Source organism: Ursus americanus, chromosome 8, assembly GCF_024610735.1.
Source record: "Ursus americanus isolate L20-20 chromosome 8, mUrsAme1.1.p, whole genome shotgun sequence".
Lineage (NCBI taxonomy): Eukaryota > Metazoa > Chordata > Mammalia > Carnivora > Ursidae > Ursus > Ursus americanus.
Genome location: NC_142134.1, coordinates 28,880,096 through 28,905,297, shown reverse-complemented (window position 1 = coordinate 28,905,297; position 25,202 = coordinate 28,880,096). Strand labels below are relative to the sequence as shown.

General features: G+C 39.3%; 1 protein-coding gene and 1 pseudogene across 7 annotated transcripts in view; one reads left to right on the top strand and one right to left on the bottom strand.

The window, feature by feature from the left end:
• SLC4A4 (solute carrier family 4 member 4) overlaps window positions 1–25,202 on the top strand; it is a 349,367-nt gene that overhangs the window by 126,366 nt on the left and 197,799 nt on the right. For 5 of the 7 annotated variants that reach the window (XM_045789287.2, XM_087864096.1, XM_087864093.1 and 2 more), the window contains exons 4-5: window positions 10,972–11,107; window positions 21,165–21,325. In XM_045789287.2, coding sequence (XP_045645243.2) covers window positions 10,972–11,107; window positions 21,165–21,325 — 297 coding nt within the window. Of the gene's footprint in view, window positions 1–10,474; window positions 10,527–10,651; window positions 11,108–21,164; window positions 21,326–25,202 lie in introns of those variants that run through there. The other 2 variants (XM_045789302.2, XM_087864094.1) reach the window with 2 other exon arrangements.
• LOC123789085 (dihydrofolate reductase pseudogene) lies at window positions 5,023–5,423 on the bottom strand (annotated as a pseudogene).

The window sequence follows — 25,202 nt, the reverse complement described above, 5'->3', positions numbered from 1 at the left end:
TAATAGTTTGGGAGTGGCTTCTTTTGGGTTTTCCATATAGAGTATCATGTCATCTGCGAAGAGAGACATTTTGACTTCTTCCTTGCCGATTTGAATACCTTTGATCCCTTTTTGTTGTCTGATTGCTGTTGCAAGGACTTCTAGTACTATGTTGAATAATAGTGGCGAGAGTGGGCATCCTTGTCGTGTTCCTGATCTTAAGGGAAAGGCTTCCAGCTTTTCCCCATTGAGAATAATATTTGCAGTAGGCTTTTCATAGATGGCTTTTATAAGATTGAGAAATGTACCTTCTATCCCTACACTCTGAAGGGTTTTAATCAGGAAAGGATGCTGTATTTTGTCAAATGCTTTTTCGGCATCAATTGAGAGGATCATATGGTTCCTGAGTCTTTTCTTGTTGATATGATGCATCACGCTGATTGATTTGCGAATATTGAACCATGCTTGCATCCCAGGTATGAATCCCACTTGATCGTGGTGGATAATCCTTTTAATGAACTGTTGGATTCTATTAGCAAGTATCTTGTTGAGGATTTTGGCGTCCATATTCATTGGGGAAATCAGTCTGTAATTCTCCTTTTTGAGGGGGTCTTTGCCTGGTTTGGGGATCAAGGTAATATTGGCCTCATAGAATGAGGTTGGTAGCTTTCCTTCTGTTTCTATTTTTTGAAATAGCTTTAGGAGAATAGGTATTATTTCTTCTTTGAATGTTTGGTAGAATTCCCCAGGAAAACCGTCCGGGCCTGGAGTTTTGTTATTTGGAAGGTTGTGTATCACTGACTCAATTTCTTCATAATTAATTGGCCTGTTTAAGAAATCAATTTCTTCCTGTTTCAATCTTGGTAGTTTATAGGTTTCCAGGAAGGATTCCATCTCTTCCAGATTGCTTAGTTTATTGGCATATAGCTGTTGATAAAAATTTCTAATAATCCTTCCAATTTCAATGGTGTTCGTCGTGACCTCTCCTTTTTCATTCATAATTTTAATAATCTGGGTCCTTTCTCTTTTCTTTTGGATAAGTCTTGCCAGTGGTCTGTCAATTTTATTGATTCTCTCCAAGAACCAGCTTCTAGTCCTGTTGATCTGCTCTACTGTACTTCTGGTTTCTGCTTGATTGATTTCAGCTTTAATTTTGGTCAACTGCTTCCCCGTGCGTGGATTAGGCCTGTCCCTCTGTTGCTGTTCCAGCTTCTTGAGGTGAGAATATAAAAACTGCATTTTAGATTTTTCTATTCTTTTGAGTGAGGCTTGGATGGCTATGTATTTCCCCCTTAGGACCGCCTTTGCAGTATCCCATAGGTTTTGGACTGTTGTATTTTCATTCTCATTGGTCTCCATAAATTGTTTAATTTGATTTTTGATTTCCTGGTTTATCGAGTCATTCCTGAGCAGGATGGTTCTTAGTCTCCAAGTGTTTGAGTTTCTTCCAAATTTTTCCTTGTGGTTGAGTTCCAATTTCAGAGCGTTGTGGTCTGAGAATATGCAGGGAATAATCTCAGTCTTTTGGTATCGGTTGAGACCTGTTTTGTGTCCCAGAACATGGTCTATTCTTGAAAATGTTCCATGGGCATTAGAATAGAATGAGTATTCTTTGGTTCTGGGGTGTAGTGTTCTATATATATCTAAGAGGTCCAACTCGTCGAGTATGGCATTCAAAGCCTTTGATTCTTTGCTTAGTTTTTGCCAGGGTGTTCTGTCTATTTCTGAGAGTGGAGTGTTGAGGTCCCCTACTATTAATGTATTTTTATTTATATGTCTCTTTATTGTGGTTAAGAGTTGGCTTGTGTATCTTGCTTCTCCCCTGTTGGGTGCATATATATTTATAATTGTCATATCCACTTGTTGAATACTTCCTTTAAGAATAATATAGTGCCCTTCTGCGTCTCTAACTATAGTCTGTAGTTTAAAATCCAGTTTATCTTATATGAGAATTGCTACCCCAGCTTTCTTTTGAGGTCCATTTGCGTGAAAGATGGTACTCCATCCCCTTACTCTCAGTCTGAATGCATCTTTGGGTTCGAAATGAGTCTCTTGTAGACAGCAAATGGATGGGTCATTTCTTTTTATCCAATCTGCAACCCTGTGGCGTTTTAAGCAAGAATTTAAACCATTAATGTTAAGACTGAGTACTGAGAGATATGCTTTTAATTCTGCCATGTTGTCAGTAAAGTCTTTGTTTGTATTGGCTGTGACTTTCTGTTTTGTATCACTCTTGGGGCCTTTTTACTTTTATAGAACCCCCCGTAATACCTCCTGTAGGGCTGGTTTCGTGGTTACGAAATTGGCTAGTGACTGTCGATTCTGAAATGTCTTTATTTCTCCATCAATTCTGAATGACAGCCTTGCTGGATAAAGGATCCTTGGCTGCATGTTTTTCTCTGAAAGAGCTTTAAATTTGCTCCCCCAACCCTTTCTCTCATTCCAGGTCTGTGTAGACAGGTCTGACGTAATTCTGATGCCTTTGCCTTGGTACGTGAGAAATTTCTTTGCCCTGGCCGCTTTCAATACTGTATCCTTGGATCTCATATTTGCGAAATGCACTATGACGTGACGTGGTGTAGGTCTGTCATGGTTGAGCTTGGGCGGGGTCCTCTCTGCCTCTTGGACACGAATTTTTGTTTCCCTTGCTAGATTAGGGAAGTTTTCAGCTACAATTTGTTCAAATATCTCTTCTAGACCTCTGTTTTTCTCCACCCCCTCAGGGATGCCGATGATTCTAACATTGGATCATTTCGTTGAGTCAGTAATCTCCTGTAGCCAACATTCGTGGGCGTGGATTTTTTTAAGACCATCTTCTATTTTCATTTTTTCCTCTATTAACCCATCCTCCAATTCACTAACCCTTTCCTCAGCTTCCGTGACCCTTGCCGTCAGAGCCTCTAGTTTTGCCTGCATTTGGCTCATAGAATTTTTAATTTCTGTCAAATTCGCTCTCATTTCCGCCCTTAGGGATTCTATATTCTCAGTAACATTTTCCTTAATACTTTTTTCAAGTCTACTCATTATCTTGACCATTGTTACTCTGAATTCCATATCTGATAATTTGGTTACATCCATATCCGTTACTTCTGTGGCAGAGGCCACAGACTCACTGTCTTTTCTTTGCTGGGGGGGGGGGGGGCTTCTCCTTCTTGTCATTCTAATGAGGAGAGGTTGCGGGGTTGTCCAGAGCCCAAATTATTGACTGGGTCCCAGGCCGTGCCCCTTGTTTTATAGGGATCTTAGAGATGTGGGCTTCTTCTTTAAAGATTTTATGTATTTACTTATCTGAGAGAGGGAGATAGACAGTCAGCAAGAACGGAACAGAAGCAGGGGAGTGGGAGAGGAAGAAGCAGGCTCCCAGCGGAGGAGCCCGATGAGGGACTCCTTTCCGGAAGGCCGGGATCACGCCCTGAGCCGAAGGCAGGCGCTCAACGACTGCGCCACCCTGGCGCCCGGGTTGTGGGCTTCTTGATTTTTCAGCCTGCCTTCTGTGTTCTGGGGGAGGGGCCTGCCGCGCCGTTACTCAGGCAACCCTGTTTGGGTAGAGTCTCCGTGTCCCCTGCGAGGGAGGATGGGGATGGGCACTCTCTGAGCCGGTATTTCCAGGCTTTTGTTCTCTGGCGGCTTTCCCTGGCGGCCGGCTATGCCTCTTCTGAGGGTCAGAGCAGCAGAGGCTGCATTGTCGCAGAACAGAGGGATTGCGGCCCGTTCTCCACTGATGTTCTGGCCATTTTAACTCTATTACTGTTGGTGCTGCTCAACCCTGCAGCGTCCCGGGATGTGCGCACCAACTCGGCGTCCCTGCCCTCCCTTCCAGGGCCGGCGCGTCTCTGTCCTTTGTGTTTCTAATGCCGCCAGCCACCGGCCGCCCCGCGCGCTCCCGGGTCTCCCGGTCTCAGTCTATGCCCGGTGAGCACACCTCGATTCCCGAGTTTCGTGAGAAGCCTGGTGGCTTGCGCACCCGGTTCAGGGTCTCAGTCTGCTGTTTCGCGGGTGCCGACCGCGAGTCCGCCCGCTCCCCCGTGCAGGTGGCCCGCCAGCCGCCAGCCGCCCCGCGCGCACTCCGGGAGTTCCCGGTCTCAGTCTGGATCCCGTGAGCACATCGGGATTCCGGTGTTCCGGGAGATGCCTGGTGGCGCGTTCACGGCTCACCGGTCTCAGTCCGCTCTCTCGCGGGTGCCCTCTGTGAGTCCGCCCGCTCCCCCGTGCAGGTGGCTGCCGCTTCCCGGAGCCCAAACGCGGCGGCTCCCTCCCCCTTCCGTTTATCTTCCGATATCCGTGCACGGTTTACAGCTCCCCTCTTCGTACCTCAATACTCAGCGCTGGAGATGTTCATTTGTAGAGATCCAGATGCATCATCCTGCGTCTCAGGCTGATTCCGTGGTTATTTAGGCTGGTCTGGTACCTATCCAGCTCGACTCAGGGGACCGGCTGAAGAAGGGGTCCCCTACTCCTCCGCCATCTTAACTCCCCTCCCTAGAGTTTTACCTTCAAATAGGTAGTCTCCTGCCTGCTTCTTTACTATTCATATGGAATGTACTAGAGTTCTCAACTTACTGATTTCCTATCTGAGTGAACGGAACTTTTTTTTCAGAAGCGTGATATGCATAGAGTAATTCATAGTCCCCATTTTGATCTAATTTTCTTTTAATATCTGAGTTCTAGCTCTTCTGTGTATAAGTTATCTCTGATCTTTGGACAAATCTGTCTAGCTCCTATCTGTATAAGCCCTGATTTCAACTCACAATATCAGGGGATTCTCCCACTTTGGTGTTTTGGTAGATATGTAGGTGATAGGTAGACAGGCAGGTGATTGTCCTTGATTGGCATTCAGACAGTGATAGCGAGAAATGCTTCACAGATGGTATCTGGTATAATCTAGTTAAGATTAATCTTAATTATAGTCTGCTTAATAAACACATTGCTTAGAAATAGTTATCCTTTGATCTAAAGTCAACGAAAGTCTTTTTTTCTAACATTAAAATATATAATTGGAGGGCAGGGGGAATAACTTGAAATAAATCAGAAAACACTTTCACATTAATCATTCTTTTTATATACTTCAAATTTCTACTTAATACCTCTTTCCTCTTGGACACCAGAAAGAACACTTGGATATTCTGGAAGAAGCTTATATCTTCCCAAATCAGTTTCTGGAAAAAATGTGTTACTTTCAAATTCTGCATGATCCTTGTCACAAATAGTTTGAGATGGCTTGGCTTTTTCGTGGCTTCCTTATAAACAAAACTGCCTCCCACTATCCAAATCTTGTCCACTTTCCTTGTTAATTCTGGTTTAATCAGTTTTAAGGCACCATCCAGACTTTTGGTTAGGAAATGAGCTCCTTGTAGAGGTTCTTTGAGTTCTCTAAGAACTAAATTAATTCTGTCCTTTAAAGGTCACTTCTTCTAGGGAAGAGAGAGTCATGTCTTCCTATGCATAATCACAAAATCTATTTACCTTTTGGTCATTCTTGGGAAATACCTGAATTCATTCCTGGATGGGAGTCAGGGTAGGTTTCTGTTCTTGCCTATGCCCATGTTCTGGGACAGGGTTTAGCAGATGAACTGTGACAGCAGCAATGAACACCTTTGAGCTTGCTTGTGACACTGGGGCTCCTGGCTGAGCTTGGTGCAAAATTGAGCAGATATGTTCTTCTGTCACCAAACATTTCTGGGTTGTTGTGGGAGACAGGTTGGATGCATAGATTGGGGCCAAAGTGACATGAAAAGACACTGAGAGTTGACTAGCCAGGTAGGTGTCATTGGAGAGGTGTCCTCTCACACACATCTTTCATTGGTGGACAGTGGCTGCTCTGAGGTCAAGTTTAGTCTCAGCAGGAATGGATGTGATGATGTGTAAGTGGTGTATGCTGTGGGTGCTATTGGTGGGAGTGGGTATGGCAGCATTCCTGCCACATATTTGCCTTCTTATCAGCACTGGGGATTTGGAGCACTGGGTCTCCCCAGCCACTGCAGACTATGACATTGTCACCCTGCAGGTGAATGCTGGTCAGAGATAACCACACTTATGTAGGGCCCCCCAGGAAATTCTACAGCTACTCAGGGGAAAAAAAAACACCCAAACCCCCAAAACACATTCTAACCAGAGGACAGAATAAAAAAAGAAAAAAATCAAGGCAGATTAGAGGCATTAACTTGGCTTTGATCTACAGGCCTTCTGTTCTGACAAAGGTGATTGGATTAATTTGACAGTTTTTTCTCTCTCCCTCGTTTCCTGCCTCCCTGTCACCCTCTCTCATTTTTCTCCACGTTCTCTTTTATGATGAAACTAGGGTTGTTATTACTTAGAATCATAATCTATTCATCTGTAATGTAAGTTGATTTTCTGATGTTTTCTCCCCCCAGGTATTAAAGTGATACTAAAGAGGTATCGTTATTTTCCCCTGTTCTGTTATTGGCTCTTTCCCAGAAAGGTACACCTTTACGTTCTCATTACCAAAGCTACTGAATTCATTGAAGTACCATATGCAGAACTTTGGGCTTTTTTCTTTCCTACCTATGTATTTTCAACATACAGGGGCTCTCAGGGCCAATATCTGTGAGTGCTTTCTTTCTTAGAAGCTAGGCAGGTTTTGCTGGTAAGGGCTGGCAGTTTTGAAACTATTTAAGCCTTGTATTTTAGCTATAATAATTGATCATCAGCACCCTATTTTTCAGGTGAGGAACTTGAGACACAGAGAGGTTAATTAACTTGTCTCAGGTTACACAGCATACAAGTAGCAGAGTTTGAATTCAAACCTAGGCAATTTGGTTCCAGAGTTCTATATGTTTAATTTCAGTGCAATGCTGTGTCTTCTATTTAGCTCATTTCCCTTTTGATCAAAATTTATGGGGGTGGGGAATGAATTCCTGAAGTCCTTCATTAGGGAGACTCTACTCTGCATATCTTTGTGTTAAGAATGACGTTAGAAATTGGGAAGGGTATTTGCTGGCTTCAGAGGATGCCCCTCCCACAGGTCTATATTTACTGTATAATTACTGTGGCCTCTTGCTGCTAATTCCTGGGGAAGCTTAGGGGAGCAACTGAAGAAGGACACTTACTAGCGTATCAAGCTATTTTTTGACACAGGATTTTGGAACTTTATCCCCAAGGGGTTGTTACGCTCGTTACTCAGAAGCTGTATTTAATATGCATAAGACAACTTATACATGAGACGCAGAGAGTGAGAACTGGGGGTAATGTCACAGCCTTCTTCCATTGTATTATGTGGAAGCCACAACTGCGTCTCTGCTAAGCAGTGAGTTGTGCTTTCCTCACTGGAGGTTGCGGGATCTCAGAGTAGTGCTCCACGGATCAGAGCTGAGCAGAGATGTGTTCCACGGCTCTGCAGGAGAACCTCTTTTCTAAGGAGGGGAAAAGTTTAGTCATCTCTGTTAGAGGTGGGGACTAACTCATATCACGTTTTTAGAAATGGACAAAAAATTGATTCTCTAAATGTAGACTTTTCCCTTCTAAAAGCTTGTTCTACCTCAGGGAGCGTTGATGTTGATGAAAAGTCCATCAAATCTGTGACTGTCCGTTGCAGAACCACTCTGATAAATAACCACATTTTAAGTAGTGTGAACTTAAAAAGTCTTAGCCAGATTCCAAAATCTGTCCTTCATTTCTTACTTTCCCTTCATTTCTTTCACAACTTCCATGATTTTCTAAAGTAATGACACTTCCCATTTCTTGATTGGAAAGGCATTGCAAGTGTTCTTACACAAAGGTTCTGGAACTTTAGGTTTTTTTCCTCCCAGAGATGTTAAGAAATTTCCAAGTCATTTTTTTCCTAATTACAGAAATTAAACATCCTGTATCCTATATTAATATATATTCAATTACCTTATTTGAATGTTCTGTCAACGTGGAACAGTTTACAGATATTTTTGTTGGTTTATGTACTAATTTGTTTATTTAACCAATTAATTGTTCACTAACCAAATAACTGGTTAATGTTTGTTGCCCCTGCTAGCATGTACACTTGATAAGAACAAGGATCTTTGTGTCAAGTTTTTTGCTTTATCTTCAGAGCCTGAAACAAAGCCTATTTAGGGCAAAGGCAGTATTCAATAAATATTGCTGAATGAATGCATGGATAAATTGTGCACACTGTAGAACGGATAGAAAAATGAAAGGAAGAACATAGAGCCCTAGAAATAAACTGTATAACATTTAAAGGATTATATATAGGCAGTCTTTGCTTTGCATGGGCAAGGCCATAAGTATGACTATTCAAGATGAAGTTATACAAGACAATCCTAATAATCAATAGGAGAAGTCACTATTTTTCTTTGGCCTTTAAAAAATTTTGCCAAATCGCTAAAATCTCTCTTGCTGTCAGTTATAAAGGTATAGGGAAATGAAAAAAATAGTAAAATAATATTTAGTACACTCTAATTTAAAATGTCAGAAATACTGAGATTGAAGTGTTTTATTTCTTTGTGAAATCTTGTCAGCAGTGGGTTGAATAATGCTTGCCTTCTTTCTGTTGTACAACTTATGAAATGGAGCAAGTATCTTTTCTATGCCCCGATGAATTGCATACTCCTCTCTAAGTTTGGATCAGCTTCCAACATTTTCTCCTTTGTGCTTTCCATGTCAAGAAATGTCTCTGAGAGTTCCTTTAATGTGAAATGCTTTTTTTTCCTTCCTCCCCCTCCTCCTCCTCCTCCTCCTCCTCCTCCTCCTCTTCTTCTTCTTCCTCCTCTTCCTCCTCTTCCTCTTCTTCCTCTTCTTTTCTTGCCAGCATCACTTCCTCTGGAACATCTTTATCATTTTGGTCCAACTGCTTTCCTTATTTATGTCACTTGCCTTCGCTGTATACTTTTTGACTGTTGTCTAGATTCTCTTGCGTGATGAATGGCAGCATTGGCAACATCCCCATGAGCAGCTGTCTTCGATAACTCCGTTTACATTAGACATGGATTTCATTTCCACCATATCACTTTTTGTTTCTGTACTCTACTTTCATCTCTGTTGGCCACGCTCCTCTTTTGACACGAAGGCAACATGGGTACACACTTTGCTGTCCGTCCATGAACTGGGTAACAAATGCTCAGTGACCAATCACTGACAGACTTTGCAAGAAGCATTATGATCGGTCACTGATCATGATGCATCTGTGTTATTAACATAGTAGTTTATGGACTGAAGAGCTAGCAGTGAAGTTTGTACTTTATGCAATTACTCAGAGTTAATATACTATGCTAACTGAAATTTCAACTGTATTATTGGGGAACAGGTTTTCTTTAAATGGCAGTAACTGAAATTCACACACCTCGGAACCATGCGTAGGGTTTCCCTCAATTCCAGACTTTATTTTGTGGATATATGTGTATTTTTTCTTTACTAACGTGGGATCACGTTATTCATATGATTTTGCAATTTTATTTTTCATTTAGCATTGTATATATAAAAAATGATAATCTCGACTTCATGTTTTATAACCACATGGTGATTTACTGAATAGTTTATTTAATCAGTCCTGGACATTTGGGCTTCTTCTTGTTTTTGTCAATTATAAACAGTATTGCAGTAGTCACCTCTGTCTTTGAGCTAACAACTATGATTTCTTTGAAATGATTGTCTTTCTAGTGGTAGAATTACTGGCTCACACGATATATACACTTTTAAAACATTTCCATACTTCCCTTCAGAGAGAGGTTCCTATTTAGGCTTCTATCAGTGACATAAATTGAGAGGTGCTGGTGCATGTGTCCTAAATCTCTGGCAATATTGGGATTATCATTTTTTTTACATTTTTGCTATTTTCATAGGTAAAACATGTATTTTATTTTAATAATTAGTTTTGATTACTAGTTAGGTTGACTGTTTTTCATGGCTTCGTTCATAGTATTTTTTGATCTGTGGAATTTTGTATTGTCCTGTATTATAGTAGTTTTCAGATGGTAGGAATATTCTTGTTTTATTAGGTTGAGTACACGTATTTCTACAATTTGTGTGTGTGTATATGTGTATATATATACATATATATGTATATACATATGCCTATATACATATATATACGTACATATATATATATATGTATGTGTATATATTATACACATATATCTATGTACCTGGACTACATTCACATGTATATACCATTCTCAGTTTTGCCCTGGGATTATGAAGAGTATCTTTGGGCCTTAGTTTTGTAATATGATCATCAGTTTGCAAATCCTTTCCTTTCTTTAAAAAAAAAAGGGGGGGTGTGGGAATAACCCACAACCTGAGGGAAGTTCTAGTTAATTTTTCATTACATGATTTTCAGGAGATAGGGTCAAAAGGAGCAAGTAGGGCATTCAATAATGTGCTTGAGTGTGTCAGAAAAATTTTTTTTCCTCAGGTGTACAATATTTTACTTGGGCTTGTTTTTCAAGTGCATTGAAGTGTGACTAAACATTTTTGGGTACTGCCCTTATGTAAAGAAGAGGCCCCGTCTTGTTAAATATTCCTTCATCAACTTTGCACTGAGCCAGTTGCAGGCAGCGAGGATCCTGTGAGGGCATGAGCTTTAGGCATTGGACAGAGGGAAGGTGGGTGGAGGCAAGGGCGTGGGGGAACTCAGGATTGGGGTGCTCTGTTGCCCCCTCCCACCGCTATAGAAAAGCTGATTGGCTCAGGCTGGCTTCTGTCTAATAATTTTGGATGGGTCATAAGTGAGGAAGGAGGGAGGGTCACGCGGTTGGACCTCAGCTCATCTGAGGGCTAAAGGTTCTTCGCCACACACCACACAGAACTGGAGTCCTGTCCTGGAGAGTGGTGGCGAGCTGAGATACAGCTTAGGCCTGAAGGAACAGAGAAGGGCTTTGAGTTTTTTTCGTGTGTAGGTTGGGGATAAGGGAGGCTCAGCAAGGAGGATGTCCACGGAAAACGTGGCAGGGAAGTCCAACAGCCTTGGGGACAGAGGAAGAGCTCGAAGCTATACTTTCCTCAGGGTTGTCCAGCCAGTGTTTAACCACAGTATTTTCACTTCCGCAGTCTCTCCTGCCGCAGAACGTATCCGATTCATCTTGGGTGAGGAGGATGACAGCCCAGCACCCCCTCAGCTCTTCACCGAACTGGATGAGCTGCTGGCCGTGGATGGGCAGGAGATGGAGTGGAAGGAGACGGCGAGGTGAGGCATGGCTGGCTGTGCGGTGCTGACCTGGGCAAGCAAGTGCGGGGCAAGATCACTGTCTGTGAGCACCTTTCTCTCACCTTCACACTTTGAGTACCTGAGGACCATCATGTTGGCTGGGTTAAGGAATAAAAGGATTCTTTTTCTTCTCTTTTGTATTGATGTGGATGCAGGACACCCTTTATTTCACTGTTGGAGCATTGTTACATTGATTCACGTTATAATTTTAACTTTTATAAAGAATTAGACGTCTCCATTCATATGGTAATTAATAGTAAAATATCTTCAAGAGATAAACGCAGGCACCCAAACTTGATAGCCTAGAGATGTGTGTCTGCAGTTTCCACATGCCACGGTGTCTTGTGAAATCACATCTGATTTCTTATCCATTCCCAGTTAGGAGGGAGGTGGCAAAGACAGTGTTTGCCTGCAGACTCGCCATTATTCCAAGGAAAAACCTGTCATCTTTTAAGTATCCACAAAAGCAAGTAGAAGGTTCAGTTGAATTTGGAATTTAGAGACCTGAGTTCAATTTCAGAGTCCGTCACCTGTTAGCTGCATAGCACTCAGTGTCTCAGAACATTATTTCCTCATCAATAAAAAGTGGATAATAATAGCTACTACATATATATGTATGCAATATAAGGTATTTAATATGTATTTATGTATTATTTAATATTTGTCTAATTATATCACAGATATTTATATACATGCCTATGTGTGTGTGTGTGTGTGTGTGTATGGAAATACCTTGTAAATTGTTAAGCACTACAGAAATATCTAAGGTTTGTTCATCTCATGATAACAGAGCTTTTCTTTCTACACGTAGATTAACTTATATACTCCATGCTCTATCTTCTAGGGCATAGAACAATTATGTAATATAAGGAATTTGATATAATGCAGTTACTGGTCTCTCATTGTCATAATTGCATGGAGAGTCAATATATTTCCCTTTCACAAGCAAAATAATATTAAGATACACCTTTTATAGTCTGCAGGTTAATTCAGATCAAATTCAGCCAGCGTTTTTTGAATGCATAGTTTATATCAGGCACTAATGAAGTACTGGGAATGAAGAAGTGAGCAGAAGAAGCTCACACACAGATTATTGTATCTTCCTCAAGTTTCAAGTGTGTTCAGTATAATATCTTTACAATCTGAGGAATGAGGCAAATCAAATCCTTATTGTAGCTTTGGGTTTAAAAAAAAAGCAAAATAAGTGAAAACCTTCTGTGAATTAGATGGAAAAGAGATTTATGGCTGTTGTTCTGCTTCTAGTTAGGTCATTCTAGAGTCAGAAAGAAATATATATATTTTTTATTATCTATGATTAGTGAAAGTTGATGAGATATAAAAAAACCAATAACTCAATAGTCTTTCCTTGTCTGGATGAGGTTCTTTTGAGAATTAAAGGAAGAACTTTTGTTTTCTGGGGCATATATATATATTTTTTCTTTCTTTCTTTCTTTTTTTTTTTTTTAAAGTTCCTTTATTTTTCGTAAGCTCTACACCCAATATGGGGCTTGAACTCATAACCCTGAGCTCAGGAGTCGCATGCTCTTCCAACTGAGCTAGCCAGGTGCTCCATTTCTGGGGCATATTTTAAAAGCTTCATGCATCATATCATTTCTAATCAAGTGTTCATCAAGTTAATTGGGTTTTTTGGTAATTTTTGTATAGTTACTGAGACTTATGCTCTGTAGGTTTATGGATTTATTATCATTACTGCAATACTAAGTACTATTGAATGTCTTTAGCCATTTAAGATTTTTAATAATAGAGAAGCTTCATAAATTAATTCATTTGATAATGATAGAGAAGCTTTTATTTCTCACCAAGAATTTCTAGGTAGTTTGGCCTTGTGGAAACATCTACTTTAAAAGAAAGTTCAGTAGAAAAAAAAGTTTAGTAGAATCCATGGATAATTTCATATCCTCCATAACTTAAACTGGTCCCAGAAGAAAAATCAGTACATTTTACTCCTGGCCCTCCCAGTAGCATTAAGGAAAGAGACCTAATCTTAAATATGTTATTTTCCATTTGCGAGGTAACTTTTTCTAATATTCAGACACTGATAGTGAGTGTGCTAGTTTTAACTCTTCTGTTAATATTTTCTCCTTCTTATTAAAAAGCCATCTGTAACACATTTCTGCTTTTCCACTTCTGTTGCTCCCTCTTGAAGCTCTTCATTCTTGTCTTTTCAGGACCTCTTTCCACGATACGGTAATTCTCTCTCATTCCCTTCTCTTAGCCCTAATAACCTGCATATTAAAAGTCCTACATAAAGTACACTTTTGGTTCATAAACATCCTCCAAAAGAAGGCTTTCAAAGTAGAACTTTTTACTAATATCTCCATTTCATTCTTTCTTTTCCTTCTTTCTAATAGAAAAAAAAACCCCAAAACAAAAACCGAGTGAGAATTGTACTGGTTCAGCCTGAATTAAGTGTTGGGGAGATTTTGGGCTAGTCTTGGCTTTGCTGCCTACTGGCTACTTTGCTAAGGGCCAGTCATGAACTCATGCAGTCTTCCTGAGATGAGTGTTCTCTTCTACCCAATGAAGGTGTTACTGCGTTGCATCTGTGTAACTTCATGCATAATTTATAGCTCTAAAATTCCATCCCTGTGTATATACTAGTTTAGTCAGTTGTGACCAGAAGCACTACTTTGATTCATATTTTTTTCTTGAAATTCTGTGTGCGTACCTATCCTAGAGTAGAATTCAGGTGTAGCTTTCTGCTTTTTCTTTCAGTCCAAGGTGGACCATATTTTATATGACTTCTGGTCTCAGAAAGGTGGAGAGGTGACAGTTCGCCGTGTAGGTAATTCAACACTGAGTGAATTTTCATTAAGATTCTTAATGATGAAGATAATTTTGAATACTTTACCGTCCTTAAAGTTTGTTTTCTTGAGAACACATGTGTCATTTTTGGTGATGTCATTAGTCCCCGAGAGACTGTACTGCTAGAGAGAATGCATGGTGGGAGTACGCCATGTGTTGGCAGTGGGAGAGGGGAGGCTGTCCAGGAAGAAACAGATTCACAGCAGTCTACACTCTAACTTCTGTATAGGACTTGCCACAATTACTACTGCTTAATTAAATGTAAATGTGATATTATTGTTTTCATTTTGTCTCCTTCATTACACTAATTTGTCTGAAAGCAGGGACCATCATGTGTGTCTTTCATGACTGTATTCCCAGTGTCTCACTGTGCCTGGTACCATAATAGGTGCTCAATAATATTTGCTGAGTGTGATTAGTTGAGAATTGATTGGCTTAGAAACAGCTGTTCTAAATATCATACTTTCTTAGATACATTACTTGACCAAAGCTGGAGTTCTGTGATAATTCTTCTCTTTCTCACTGATGGGCAGCTGAACGACAGACCCAAAGTACACAGATAAAGCTCAGAAGAGGACCTATGTTTGAAGTTTCAAACTAATTCTTCAATATGCTGCTGCCATCTGCATTAAGTTGTCTAGCCCAGACTTCTTTCCTTATATAATTGAGAACCAGTAATTGGATGGCTAATACACTTATCGAAATAACATGTCTAAAATTGAACTTCTGATCTACCTGCCTCAGATCCGCTCCTCCCACAGAGTTCCCCACCACAATGGACAACTCCATTCTTCTAGTTGCTCAAGCCAGAAACACTCGGGTCTTCCTTGACTTCTGTCTTTCCCTACACCCCTTACTCAATCCATTGGTAAACACTATTTGTTTTACCCTCAAAGATATACAGATATTCAGAATCTCACCACATCTCACATTCAGTACTGCCACAACCCAGGTCCAAGCTGCTGTTATTTCTCATCCACATTATTGCAAATGCTTCCTAATTAGTCTATCTCTCTACACCTGCCCTTACCTCCCTCATGAACAATCCACCATGATCTCTTTGACCTTATCTCCTCCTTTTCTCCCCTTGTTTGCTTACTGGCCAGTCATGCTCCTGTGCCAGGGACATTGCACTTGCTGTTCCCTTTGTCTGCAGTGCTCTCCTTGCTGCACCCCCCAGTTATCTGCATGGCTCATTTTCTCACCTTCTTTAGGTCTTTTTTCAAATATTACCTTCTCAGTGACTGCCCCATCTAAAATTGAAGTCCCCCAACACTCTCTAGCCCTCATCCTCCATTATGTTTTCCTTGGCACTTACCACCATTTAGCATATTGCATATCTTGTTATTTTCTCTTCCCAATAAAATTAAAGTTCCATGAGGGCAGGAATTTTTGGTTGTTTTGTTCATCACTATATCTCTAGTGTCTACAACTACCTGGCACACTGTCCATGGTCAGGAAGTATGTGTTAACAGAATTAGCTCCACCTAAATCCTGTTGGAAGGTTGGAAGGTGATTGTGCCTCCAGAAATGATTCTGAGTTTTAGAAATCTCTAGTTCCTGCTACATACCCCACTTCAGAACATTTTTGCAGTAATTTCTGATTGCCATTTATGATGTCTGGTTTCCAGAGATGATAGGGTCCCCCCCCATTTAAAACTCTCAAACCTATCAGACTAATAAAAGTTTAATACTTAGAAGGGATTCATTTTATATATGAAAATGTGCTATGAATATTTTTCTAGCTGACTTATAAAATTGAGGTCTTTGCTTTTCTGTGAAAACCTCAATCCATAGACTATTTTATTCCATAGAGAACTAACCCAGGAGACTTCTCTAGCTTAATGCAGTTTCTACTGTGAGCCCACACCCCCAGAGAACACAATACTACCCCTTTTAATGTTCTATACTTTTTAGGTGGCTAATAATTTGATTTGACCAAAAATATCCTCCATTGATTCTCAGCATTACCGCAGTTTCAGTTTTAGTCAGGAAGTTCAGGTTAAGCTCTGTGTCTCAAAAAATAAAGAGAGTGGTTTCAGTAGTAGGAAAAATATCCCAATTCAAGTCTTGGAAGGCACAGTAGTCATGTAAAACTATGAACAAGGGAAATCTTTATTTATATGAAGTTTGAAGTTCAGCCAACTCTACCACCCCCTTTTTTTCACATCTTCCCCTTGCTTTTCCTTTTCCTAAAAATTAGAACTTTGGATTTTTATTGGCTCTTCCAGCATAAAGCACAAATTGAAGACTGTGTGAAGGATAGAATGATGAGACCTGAGAAATGCATATGATCAGTGGAATGCAGAGAATACTCTTTTTTTTTAAAAAAGAGTATTCCTGAGCGTTAGGTTATTTGAATACTGACATTTAGTAATGTAGCAGCAATTATAATGGAGTATTTGGTATTAGTGAAGAAGCCTATGCTCCTTGTTAAGAATTTCTAGGTGGCTAGGATGTTAGCTAATAGGTTTATGACACAAACTGGTGAAAAAATAAGTCCTGGTCCAGCTTTGGTGTTGGCCCAAAGGCAGGAAGAAGGGCTACAGCTATTCCCCACCACCCCAAGCTCTTTATTTCTTTGAGACAGTGATGTCTCTGTAAAAATGGTTATTGGCTTTCAGTTTTCCTTCAGTGAATATTCAGATGGATAATGTTGGACTTCACTGTTAGAAGAATATGTGTTAAAGGTCAGTCCCCCAATGTGATTTAGTTTTTGTTGCCAAACCTGGGTAAAAAGGAAAGCTGTCACAAGTTTCAACAAAACAACCAGCCAGCAAAGGAAAAGGGTATTGATGTTTTAGTTCCAGCGAGACAGCACAAATGAACACCCATTTGTGTTTTTGCTTGGCAGACTGACCCAGCCTACCTCTGGAAAACCTGATTTCAGGGCATGACCATCAAGCACAGACACGCATACTGACCCTGGGGATTTGGAAAGAGATTGCTCTTTTCCTAATCTACACCGACTTCTCTGTCTTTTCTCTACTGGATTACTTTGGAACATTCCATTTCAGAACAAGTTTATTTCTTCTGTAAGAAAAAGGCTGAAGGAAAAGGAATCTAATCATCTACGTAATTATATGTAGTCACATATACTGCTTTGCAGTAACTTTCACAGTTGATCTAGAAATTTGAGAGTTCTCCTTAAAAACATAATTTATCCCAGATACACACTACGTTGGCTTCTTTTATGTAATGAGGCACTTATTAGTTAGCAAGAAATTTATTATTTTAATAGTCTTATATAGTTGGATTATATTCTAGGGCAAAGGTCATGTCTATTTTCCACTGTAAAATTTGCTTGTTTTTAAGTTAGAGGTCTTGTCTTTTCTTAATTATATTTAATCATATGATTGGAAAGTTGCAAAATTCAGTGATTCCCAGTGGGCCTTGTATTTCTTCAATAAACGAGTGAAATGCTGTTTGGTTGGCAGTCACTCAAAGTGCATTAAACTGCAATGTACTTTCTTCTTCTCCTTCTAAGACCTTGAAATAAATAAACTTTACCTAATAGACTCTTCCTCCAAGGTTACAACAGTTTTGTATTTGCAAGCATTTAAAAAGCTAACTTCTGAAATTAATTTTCCTATAACATGTCAAGTACCAAGACAAAAGGAAAAGTAGGGAACTTATTGCAAATATATTGTTATTCACAGTCACTATGAAGGGTAGATAGTAGCTTATTGTACATTTTACAGTAAAAATATCTGTTTTTTTTTTTAAATGTAATTACATGGTTCTTAGTCACCTTAACAAATTCATTGGCACTCGGGTAGGCTGAACTCTGGTACCTTTGCCTTAGCCTTTTCTTTAATGGGTTCTGATTTGAATTGAGTATTTTTCAGGTTTTTTTTTTTTTTTTCAAATTTGTCCTTGATAAGTGAGGAGGATAGCCATAGCATGTGTAGTTTCTGGAATGAAACTGCATGCAAACAATCTGTTTAAATGGGCAAACCATTACTTTATGTCTGAAAGCATACGTTGGAAGTATACTCTGTTCCTTGAACAATCAGAGCAATAGATTTTAAAGGAATTTAATAGCCATTATCCCAGAGTTTCCCTTATGTTGTTAGCTATACTATGATACGACATCATCACAACATTCAATATTTACTAACCTCAAAGTGAAATGGATGCTAAACTGAACTATGAGATAATACTTATCCCTTAGGAATGTAGACTCTAAGAAACTGGCTAGTTTTGAGATTTTACATTTTCATTCCTTTATGATTAAATCTTGACCTAAAGGGCTGGTGTGTTCCAGGAGGGTGAGTAATGCTATTCCATAAATCTAAGCTAGTTGGGATTTATGATTTCTAATTGTACTGTTAAAACCTGTTTAAAGTCATATTTAAGTGTAGTTAGGTTGCCTACAATACAAACTGTAGGGATGAATGAAACTAAACATTGGTCACAAAAGAATGCAGTCATTTTGCTCCTTTTTTTTTTAAAGATTTATTTATTTGAGAGAGAGAGTGCATGAAAGTTGGGGGAGGGGCAGAGGGAGAGGGAAAGAAGCAGACTCCCTGCCAAGTGTGGGTACATAGGGCTCCATCTCACAACCCTGAGATCATGACTTGACCTGAAACCAACAGTCGGACACTTAATGGACTGAGCCACCCAGGCATCCCCCTTCTTTTTTATTTAAATTCAATTAGACTAATGTATGTACATCACTACCCCCCTCTTTTTTAAAGAAAATTTTATTAAACTTACATAGTTTGTCCAGTTGAGAATGATGGCAGAAAAGAGCCACTCTCACGTATGTATGTATTTGGCAATACAGGTTTATGGCAACTGATAGGAAGGGGGTACTCATTCAGTAGAAATAAGAGGGAAGTGAAGGCTGTATGAAACACTCCCCTTTACTTCCCAGTTTCTAGTGGCTTTTGTTATTTATCTTGGGTTTAAATCATATGAGCTAAGATTCTATCCCTTAGCTAATAAGAGTTCTCTCAGGAATAAAAACAGGGAGTCACTACACTCTTTCTAGATAACATCCTTATATGTAATCCTCACGTGGTTTTATATACTACAGAATATTTTAATATACTAGAGTCTTATCTTGAGTAATAAATTATAACATCAAATGTAAATATGATTCACTATGGTGTACACCTGGAATTAGTAGATTGTTTTATGTCAATTACACTTCAATACTCTTCAAAATTATTTTATTTAAAGTTTTTATTTTAATTCTGGTTAGTTAACATACAGTGTTGTATTAGTTTCAGGTGTACAATATAGTGATTCAGCACTTCCGTGCAACTCCTGGTGCTCATCACAACAAGTGCCCTCCTTAATCCCTGTCACCTATTTCACCCATCCCCCGACCCACCTCTTCAAAATTATTTTAAGAATGTAATATGATTTATGTAACAGTTATCAACAAACATGGGTAAAGATTGTGTGAGCAAGCTTGAAAAGATAATATACCTAAATTTAATCAATGAAATATACACTGTAAAATGATTACTCCTGAAATAACTCCAGTTGCTTTTATCTTTTTGGCAAATCCATAGAATTCTATAAGAGTATCATGTAAAATTGTCATTTTTCTCTCCTTTCTTTCTATTTCTGTGGGACTAATAGCAACCAAAGGGAAGAAGTACTAATTTAATTACACACACTCTCACACAAATATTAAGGGTCTTTTATTCTCTCTTGGGATGTTTCACAACTACTTGTATAGAAGGAAACAAGGTCCAGTTCGGAAGCTTTAGAACTTTGGTGGTGATGTGGGCTTTTTAACTTGTGAGGAAAATATGTAAAAATCTCCACTGTTTACATTTTGGGGGATACAGAGGAAAGGAAGAAGGTCTTGGAATTGAGGGTGAGGTTGGAGATAAGGTTACCATTGACATGTGGGAGTGCCCTGGCTGGGAGAGGCTTCTTGAGAGGAGTGCAGACAGAGGCTTTGGATAAGGCCAAACACTTCTCGATCTCACAAGTACTGGGTTTGATCAAAATTCTAAATTTTCTTTGACTCTATCTATGGCTGATCTCTTGATCTGTTTTCACTCCTGGTTCTAATGTGTTGTGTTTTTTTTTTTTTTTTGCCTCCTCTGGGGGTGGTGAGCAGTCTATAAATAATACCTTATGTAGAGCTTCCTCTGATCTCTGCCCTTTGTTCTCATCTTTAGTGAGCTAGGTGAGTGTTTAGCTTTTTCTAGGAAAACATTTTTCAATCATTAAACCTTTGGGTGAAGAATGTAGGAAAACAATTTTTTAACCCCCTCTGTATCTTTTTCAATATCTTTCAGAAGGTTTGAAGTGAGAGAAAGAAGCATTTTTCTTTGGGTCATAATGAATAGCGAAATGATGATGGTTTCGTGTCTTCCGTTACCAGCGTAGAAGTGTCTGTGCAATACATGGGATATAGAGACCGTCAAATGTGTTTTGTTTTCATTCCCATTAAACTTTTAAAAAGTTGCTCTTGCTAAGTTATCAAAATATTTAGGAATCTTAGAAAAAAGAAACCATGAAAGTGGACTGTTTGCTCCATTGCTAAGGTTAATAGGAGATCTGTTATCGGAATAGATGTGTTGTTCACTGAACGTGTATATTTTTAAACACGTGTGTAACCAGACTTGAACGGTAAAGGTTCCATTAGAATCTCAATGAGAAGGGAACATGTGTCAGCTGAGAAATACAGAGTAAGACATAGCCACACATGCTGGCACTCTTTAAGTGTTAAAGGGGAATTTTATATTCATCTGACCATGTCATACACCATGTTTTTCAAATAATTAAGATAAATATTGGTTTAAAACTGATATTTCAACTTACATAAACTTGCCTTGTGAAGTCACAACAGAATTCTCACAATGGCGGTTATTTTTACACAGTGTGGGCTTTCATGGAGAATTTTGAAATGCACATTTTTTCCTATGTTATTTAAAAAATTTAGCAAAATAATCATTCTTCAGGATTTCATGGTTACATATAGACAGATATAAAACCAAGGATGCTTTGGATCTTTTTGGTTTATTTTCTTTCTCTCTAACACCAGGGGAAGAGACTCTAGTGACTCTGTTTGGTGTATTTATAAAGGTAATGCAGTTAATGATAAAATAAGCATTTAAGACTCCACCGAAGGAGACATTTTGGAAGTGGTGGTGGGGGTGGAGATGGAGGGGTTGTTGTAGCTATTTCCAGAGGAGATTGGAATACTTTTAATTGCTGTTCATTAATCTCATGTTCCTAGGTGGATTAAGTTTGAAGAAAAAGTGGAACAGGGTGGGGAAAGATGGAGCAAGCCCCATGTGGCCACATTGTCCCTTCATAGCTTATTTGAGCTGAGGACATGTATGGAGAAGGGGTCCATCATGCTCGACAGGGAAGCTTCTTCTCTCCCACAGTTGGTGGGTAAGTATGTTGTTTTAAGTTTTATTTATTTTTTTTAGCTTTACCTAACTATCCATGGGTCTTCATTCATGCAGATGACTTCTAGTGTAAGCAGAGTTGAATATTCTGTAACATTTATTTTTGCTGTTTTTTATATTATAAGACAAGTAAGTGTTGTTGCAGAAGATTTGGAAAATACAGACAAATATTGAGAAGAAAATGAAAAAAAATCATCCATCATACCTCCGTAGCCATTGTTAACATTTTGGCGTGTTTTCATTAAAGATTTTATTTATTTGTTTGACACAGAGAGAGAGAGAGCACTAGTAGGGGGAGCAGCTGGCAGAGGGAGAAGTAGGGAACCTGATGTGGGACTCGATCCCAGGACCCTGGGATCATGACCTGAGCCAAAGGCATCCGCTTAACCAACTGAGCCACCCAGGTGCCCCAAGATAAGGTTAATATTTTGAATAGAGGCTTCCTCCCCCGTCCTTGGTTATATTGAACTGGAGATCTGGAGATTAGATTTCTAGAACTCCGACCTTGGACCTTGCACTAAGCTTCTCTGGGCCTCAGTTTTATCATCTGTAAAATAGGGCTTAAATCCTATGTAAGAAGGAAAATCATCTGGTTGCTGGGTTGGGACTACTTTTGTAGGTGGAAGTCAGGATCCTTTAACTGTATGGAAGAAAGGTTGTGTGGGGCAAGGAGCCGGCAGAACCTTATGGGCTAGTGACCGAGTCATGTCACATTGGTGCTGAGTCTCAGTTATGTAAACACCATAACTAAACCTCATGGTGCAGGGCTGCATTGCTATCTTTTGCAATTAGTGTTGTGTAGTGAATGTTAACTCGCCATGTTGAACACCTGGGGCACACATTGCTACCTCCCAAACAGTAGTCATTGTTTTCATTTCCTTACAAAAGCCTGGCCTAAACTGCCTTATTACCCTTCAGATCCAGGTGTGCTGAAGATCATGTGTTTCTCAAAAAGAAGTGCAGGGGCTGTATTTGGCATTCCTAGGAAAATTCATTAACTAGATGACCACTGGACCTATATAGATGACTATACTTTCCCAAGGGGTCTGCAGGGTGCCTCACTTGGGATTATGGGGAAGAGGATGTGGATTGTGGCCCCATAGAAAGTGACCAGTGCAAAATTCTTGTGTGATTTCAGACTTACTACAAAATTTCTTTGAATATCTGTAGCCAAAAGGCTTGTCTATGGCATGTGTGTAGTTTTTAATTTTTTAAACTTTTTTTATATAAACAGTGGGAAACCAATAGCATTTGTATTGGAAGAAAAGATTAGTTGTCAAATGAGGCATATATCTTCCTGATGTATATGTAACTGATTCTTCTTCAGAGAGCTTGTTAGTTCCATTTGCAAAGAAGTCCCACATTTTTCGTGAACCTGAGGTGCTTCAGGTACAAGTGGAGAAGGGGAAAAGGCTAATGTGAAGAAACTGGGTGGACAGAATTAATTAGTTCCTGCATTTTTCAGCAGTGGTGCATGGGCTTCTGCAATGTGCCAGACATTGTTCCAGGCCCTGGAATTAGGTTTGCAAATCTGTCACTTTTGTAAATGGGTAAGTTACAAATCCGCATCCACATAGTTAGAAGATAACGTAGGAAATGATCTCTATGTAGAATTTTTCATATTTGACAAGGCAAGTGAGGCTGAAAATGGATATTTGGATATATTCTTGTGCCCAGAGAAGATGAGCCCATGTACAAAGACAGAAGCCAGCAGAAGGGATGGTTTTCTGGGTGATTTATTTTACTGCAAGGGAGATTGTTACTCAAAAAAATATCATGGTTAGCAAAAATCCGTCCAGTTTTTGAGTGAGAATTGCAATTTGTGTGTGTTTAGACTTTAAGAACTAATCTAGAGCAAAGATGTCTGAAATTAGACAAGTTGAAAAAATAAGTCAGAATTCATGAATGCTGGGTAAAATGGAAATTAAACTTGTGACTAGGCAAGATATAGGCCATCTCAGGGGAGGATATGTGTTGTTGTTTAAGGGTCACTAGAAAGGTTCCAGTATTAAGAAAGTAGGACTTGGGCTTTTCTGTAAAACTGTCTTTGGGGTCTTTAGTACCAGAAAGGGCCATCTTAAGGGGCTTCTGCTCATCAGCAATTGACTGATCTTTTCCATGCACTAAAAGACAAAATCCCACATTATATTGGAGCTTGTTAGCCAATGGCCAAAGACAGAGGTTCTGGTATTCACTAGATTTAAGAAAGATTCATTAAGCATGTTAAGTTCTCACCTTAATTTTCCATTACTTTTTATTATCAGTTGTGGACTTTTTCTCTAACCACCATCTCTTTATTTTTAAAAATTGTCATTATATTTTACAGTTAGACACCACCAGGTCCCTTTGAAGTACCATCACTCTCATTCTGGAGCTGATAATACAGAAAAATAATTCAGAGGCAAATAACACACATTAGAAGTGGGAGGAAGGAAGGAAAGAAGGAAGGGAAGGAGGGAAGGAGGAAGGAAGGAAGGGGATCAGATTTGCAGGAGTGGAGGGAACATGTTTGAAAGAGTGTAACTGTCTGAAAAAAATATTTAATAATCCTCAAAGAATCAAAGTCTCATAGAGGGTTAAAACACATGAAGGAAAAAAAGCCCTAATTTCATTTTATATGACAGAAGATGGCATGGTAACTTGAAGAATTATTGTATTATTTATTTGGTTATTAAAAAAGTCCTTTTCTAGCAGAAGGTAAAGTGGTGGTTTTGTTCTGCATCCTGCCGATAATTCGGACTTGAAAATTATGTACAGCTAAATCTCTAAGGCACATCTCCCCCTCCGCTCCTTTTTATCTCCACAAAAGAGAAGAAAAAGAAATAATAGTGGGTGTGATTATACAAACATACAATAGCGTGGTTTTTATCTTTCTTTGCAGTCCACCTGCTACTCCCTCTCAGTGGCCTGAAAGGCAGCCTCCCTCTGCAGGTGCAGAGCCGTCACCACGTGACTGCTTAAGCAGGTGTCACTGCTCACACTTACATACAGCATTCAGCCTAATTCTGATTCTCCTCAGGACAACTCCTTGTTTTCTTCATGAAGAACCCCTTTTGAATGCTAATAAAAAATGTTGTCTTTGAAGTAATTAAAGGATAAAACAACATTTTCATGGGCTATTTTAATAGTGTGATTATTACTATCATCATTATAATCCTACAATTAAAGAGTATCATTCATGCAGGAAGGCAAGTACATGAGAATTTTCCTGTCCTCCTTAGTTAAAAAATGATAAGCCATTTCAGGTATTTTATTATGATGGGAAATGGATTAGGAAAATGTCGTAGCTCTATTTTTGGAGTTCTCATTTTTATATCTAAAGACATTCCTGAGCTGTGCATGTTGGCAGATGTGTTAGTTGTGTTGTTTCTTGCTTTTAACACCTTTTATATTTTCAAAATGGCAACATATTTATTTTGTATCACAAAACTAATAAATGTTCTTTTTCAAATAATCCAGAAAAATAAAACACACAAAAATCAAAATACCGCCATTCACAGCTACACTCCCAGTAGTTTTTCTGTACATCCCTGTTTACAAATATGAAATTTATTTTACAAATGAGATCATACTATAACACTTTAATCTGCCCTTTTTTTTTTTTTAAGATTTTATTTATTTATTTGACAGAGAGAGAAGGAACACAAGCAGGGGGAGTGGGAGCGGAAGAAGCAGGCTCCCAGTGGAGGAGCCTGATGCGGGGCTCGATCCCATAACGCCAGGATCACGCCCTGAGCCAAAGGCAGACGCTTAACGACTGAGCCACCCAGGCGCCCTAATCTGCCCTTTTTAACTTAAAAACTTAACATGAATTTCTTTCCATGAGATTAAATACAAATGTAAACATCATTTTGATGGTT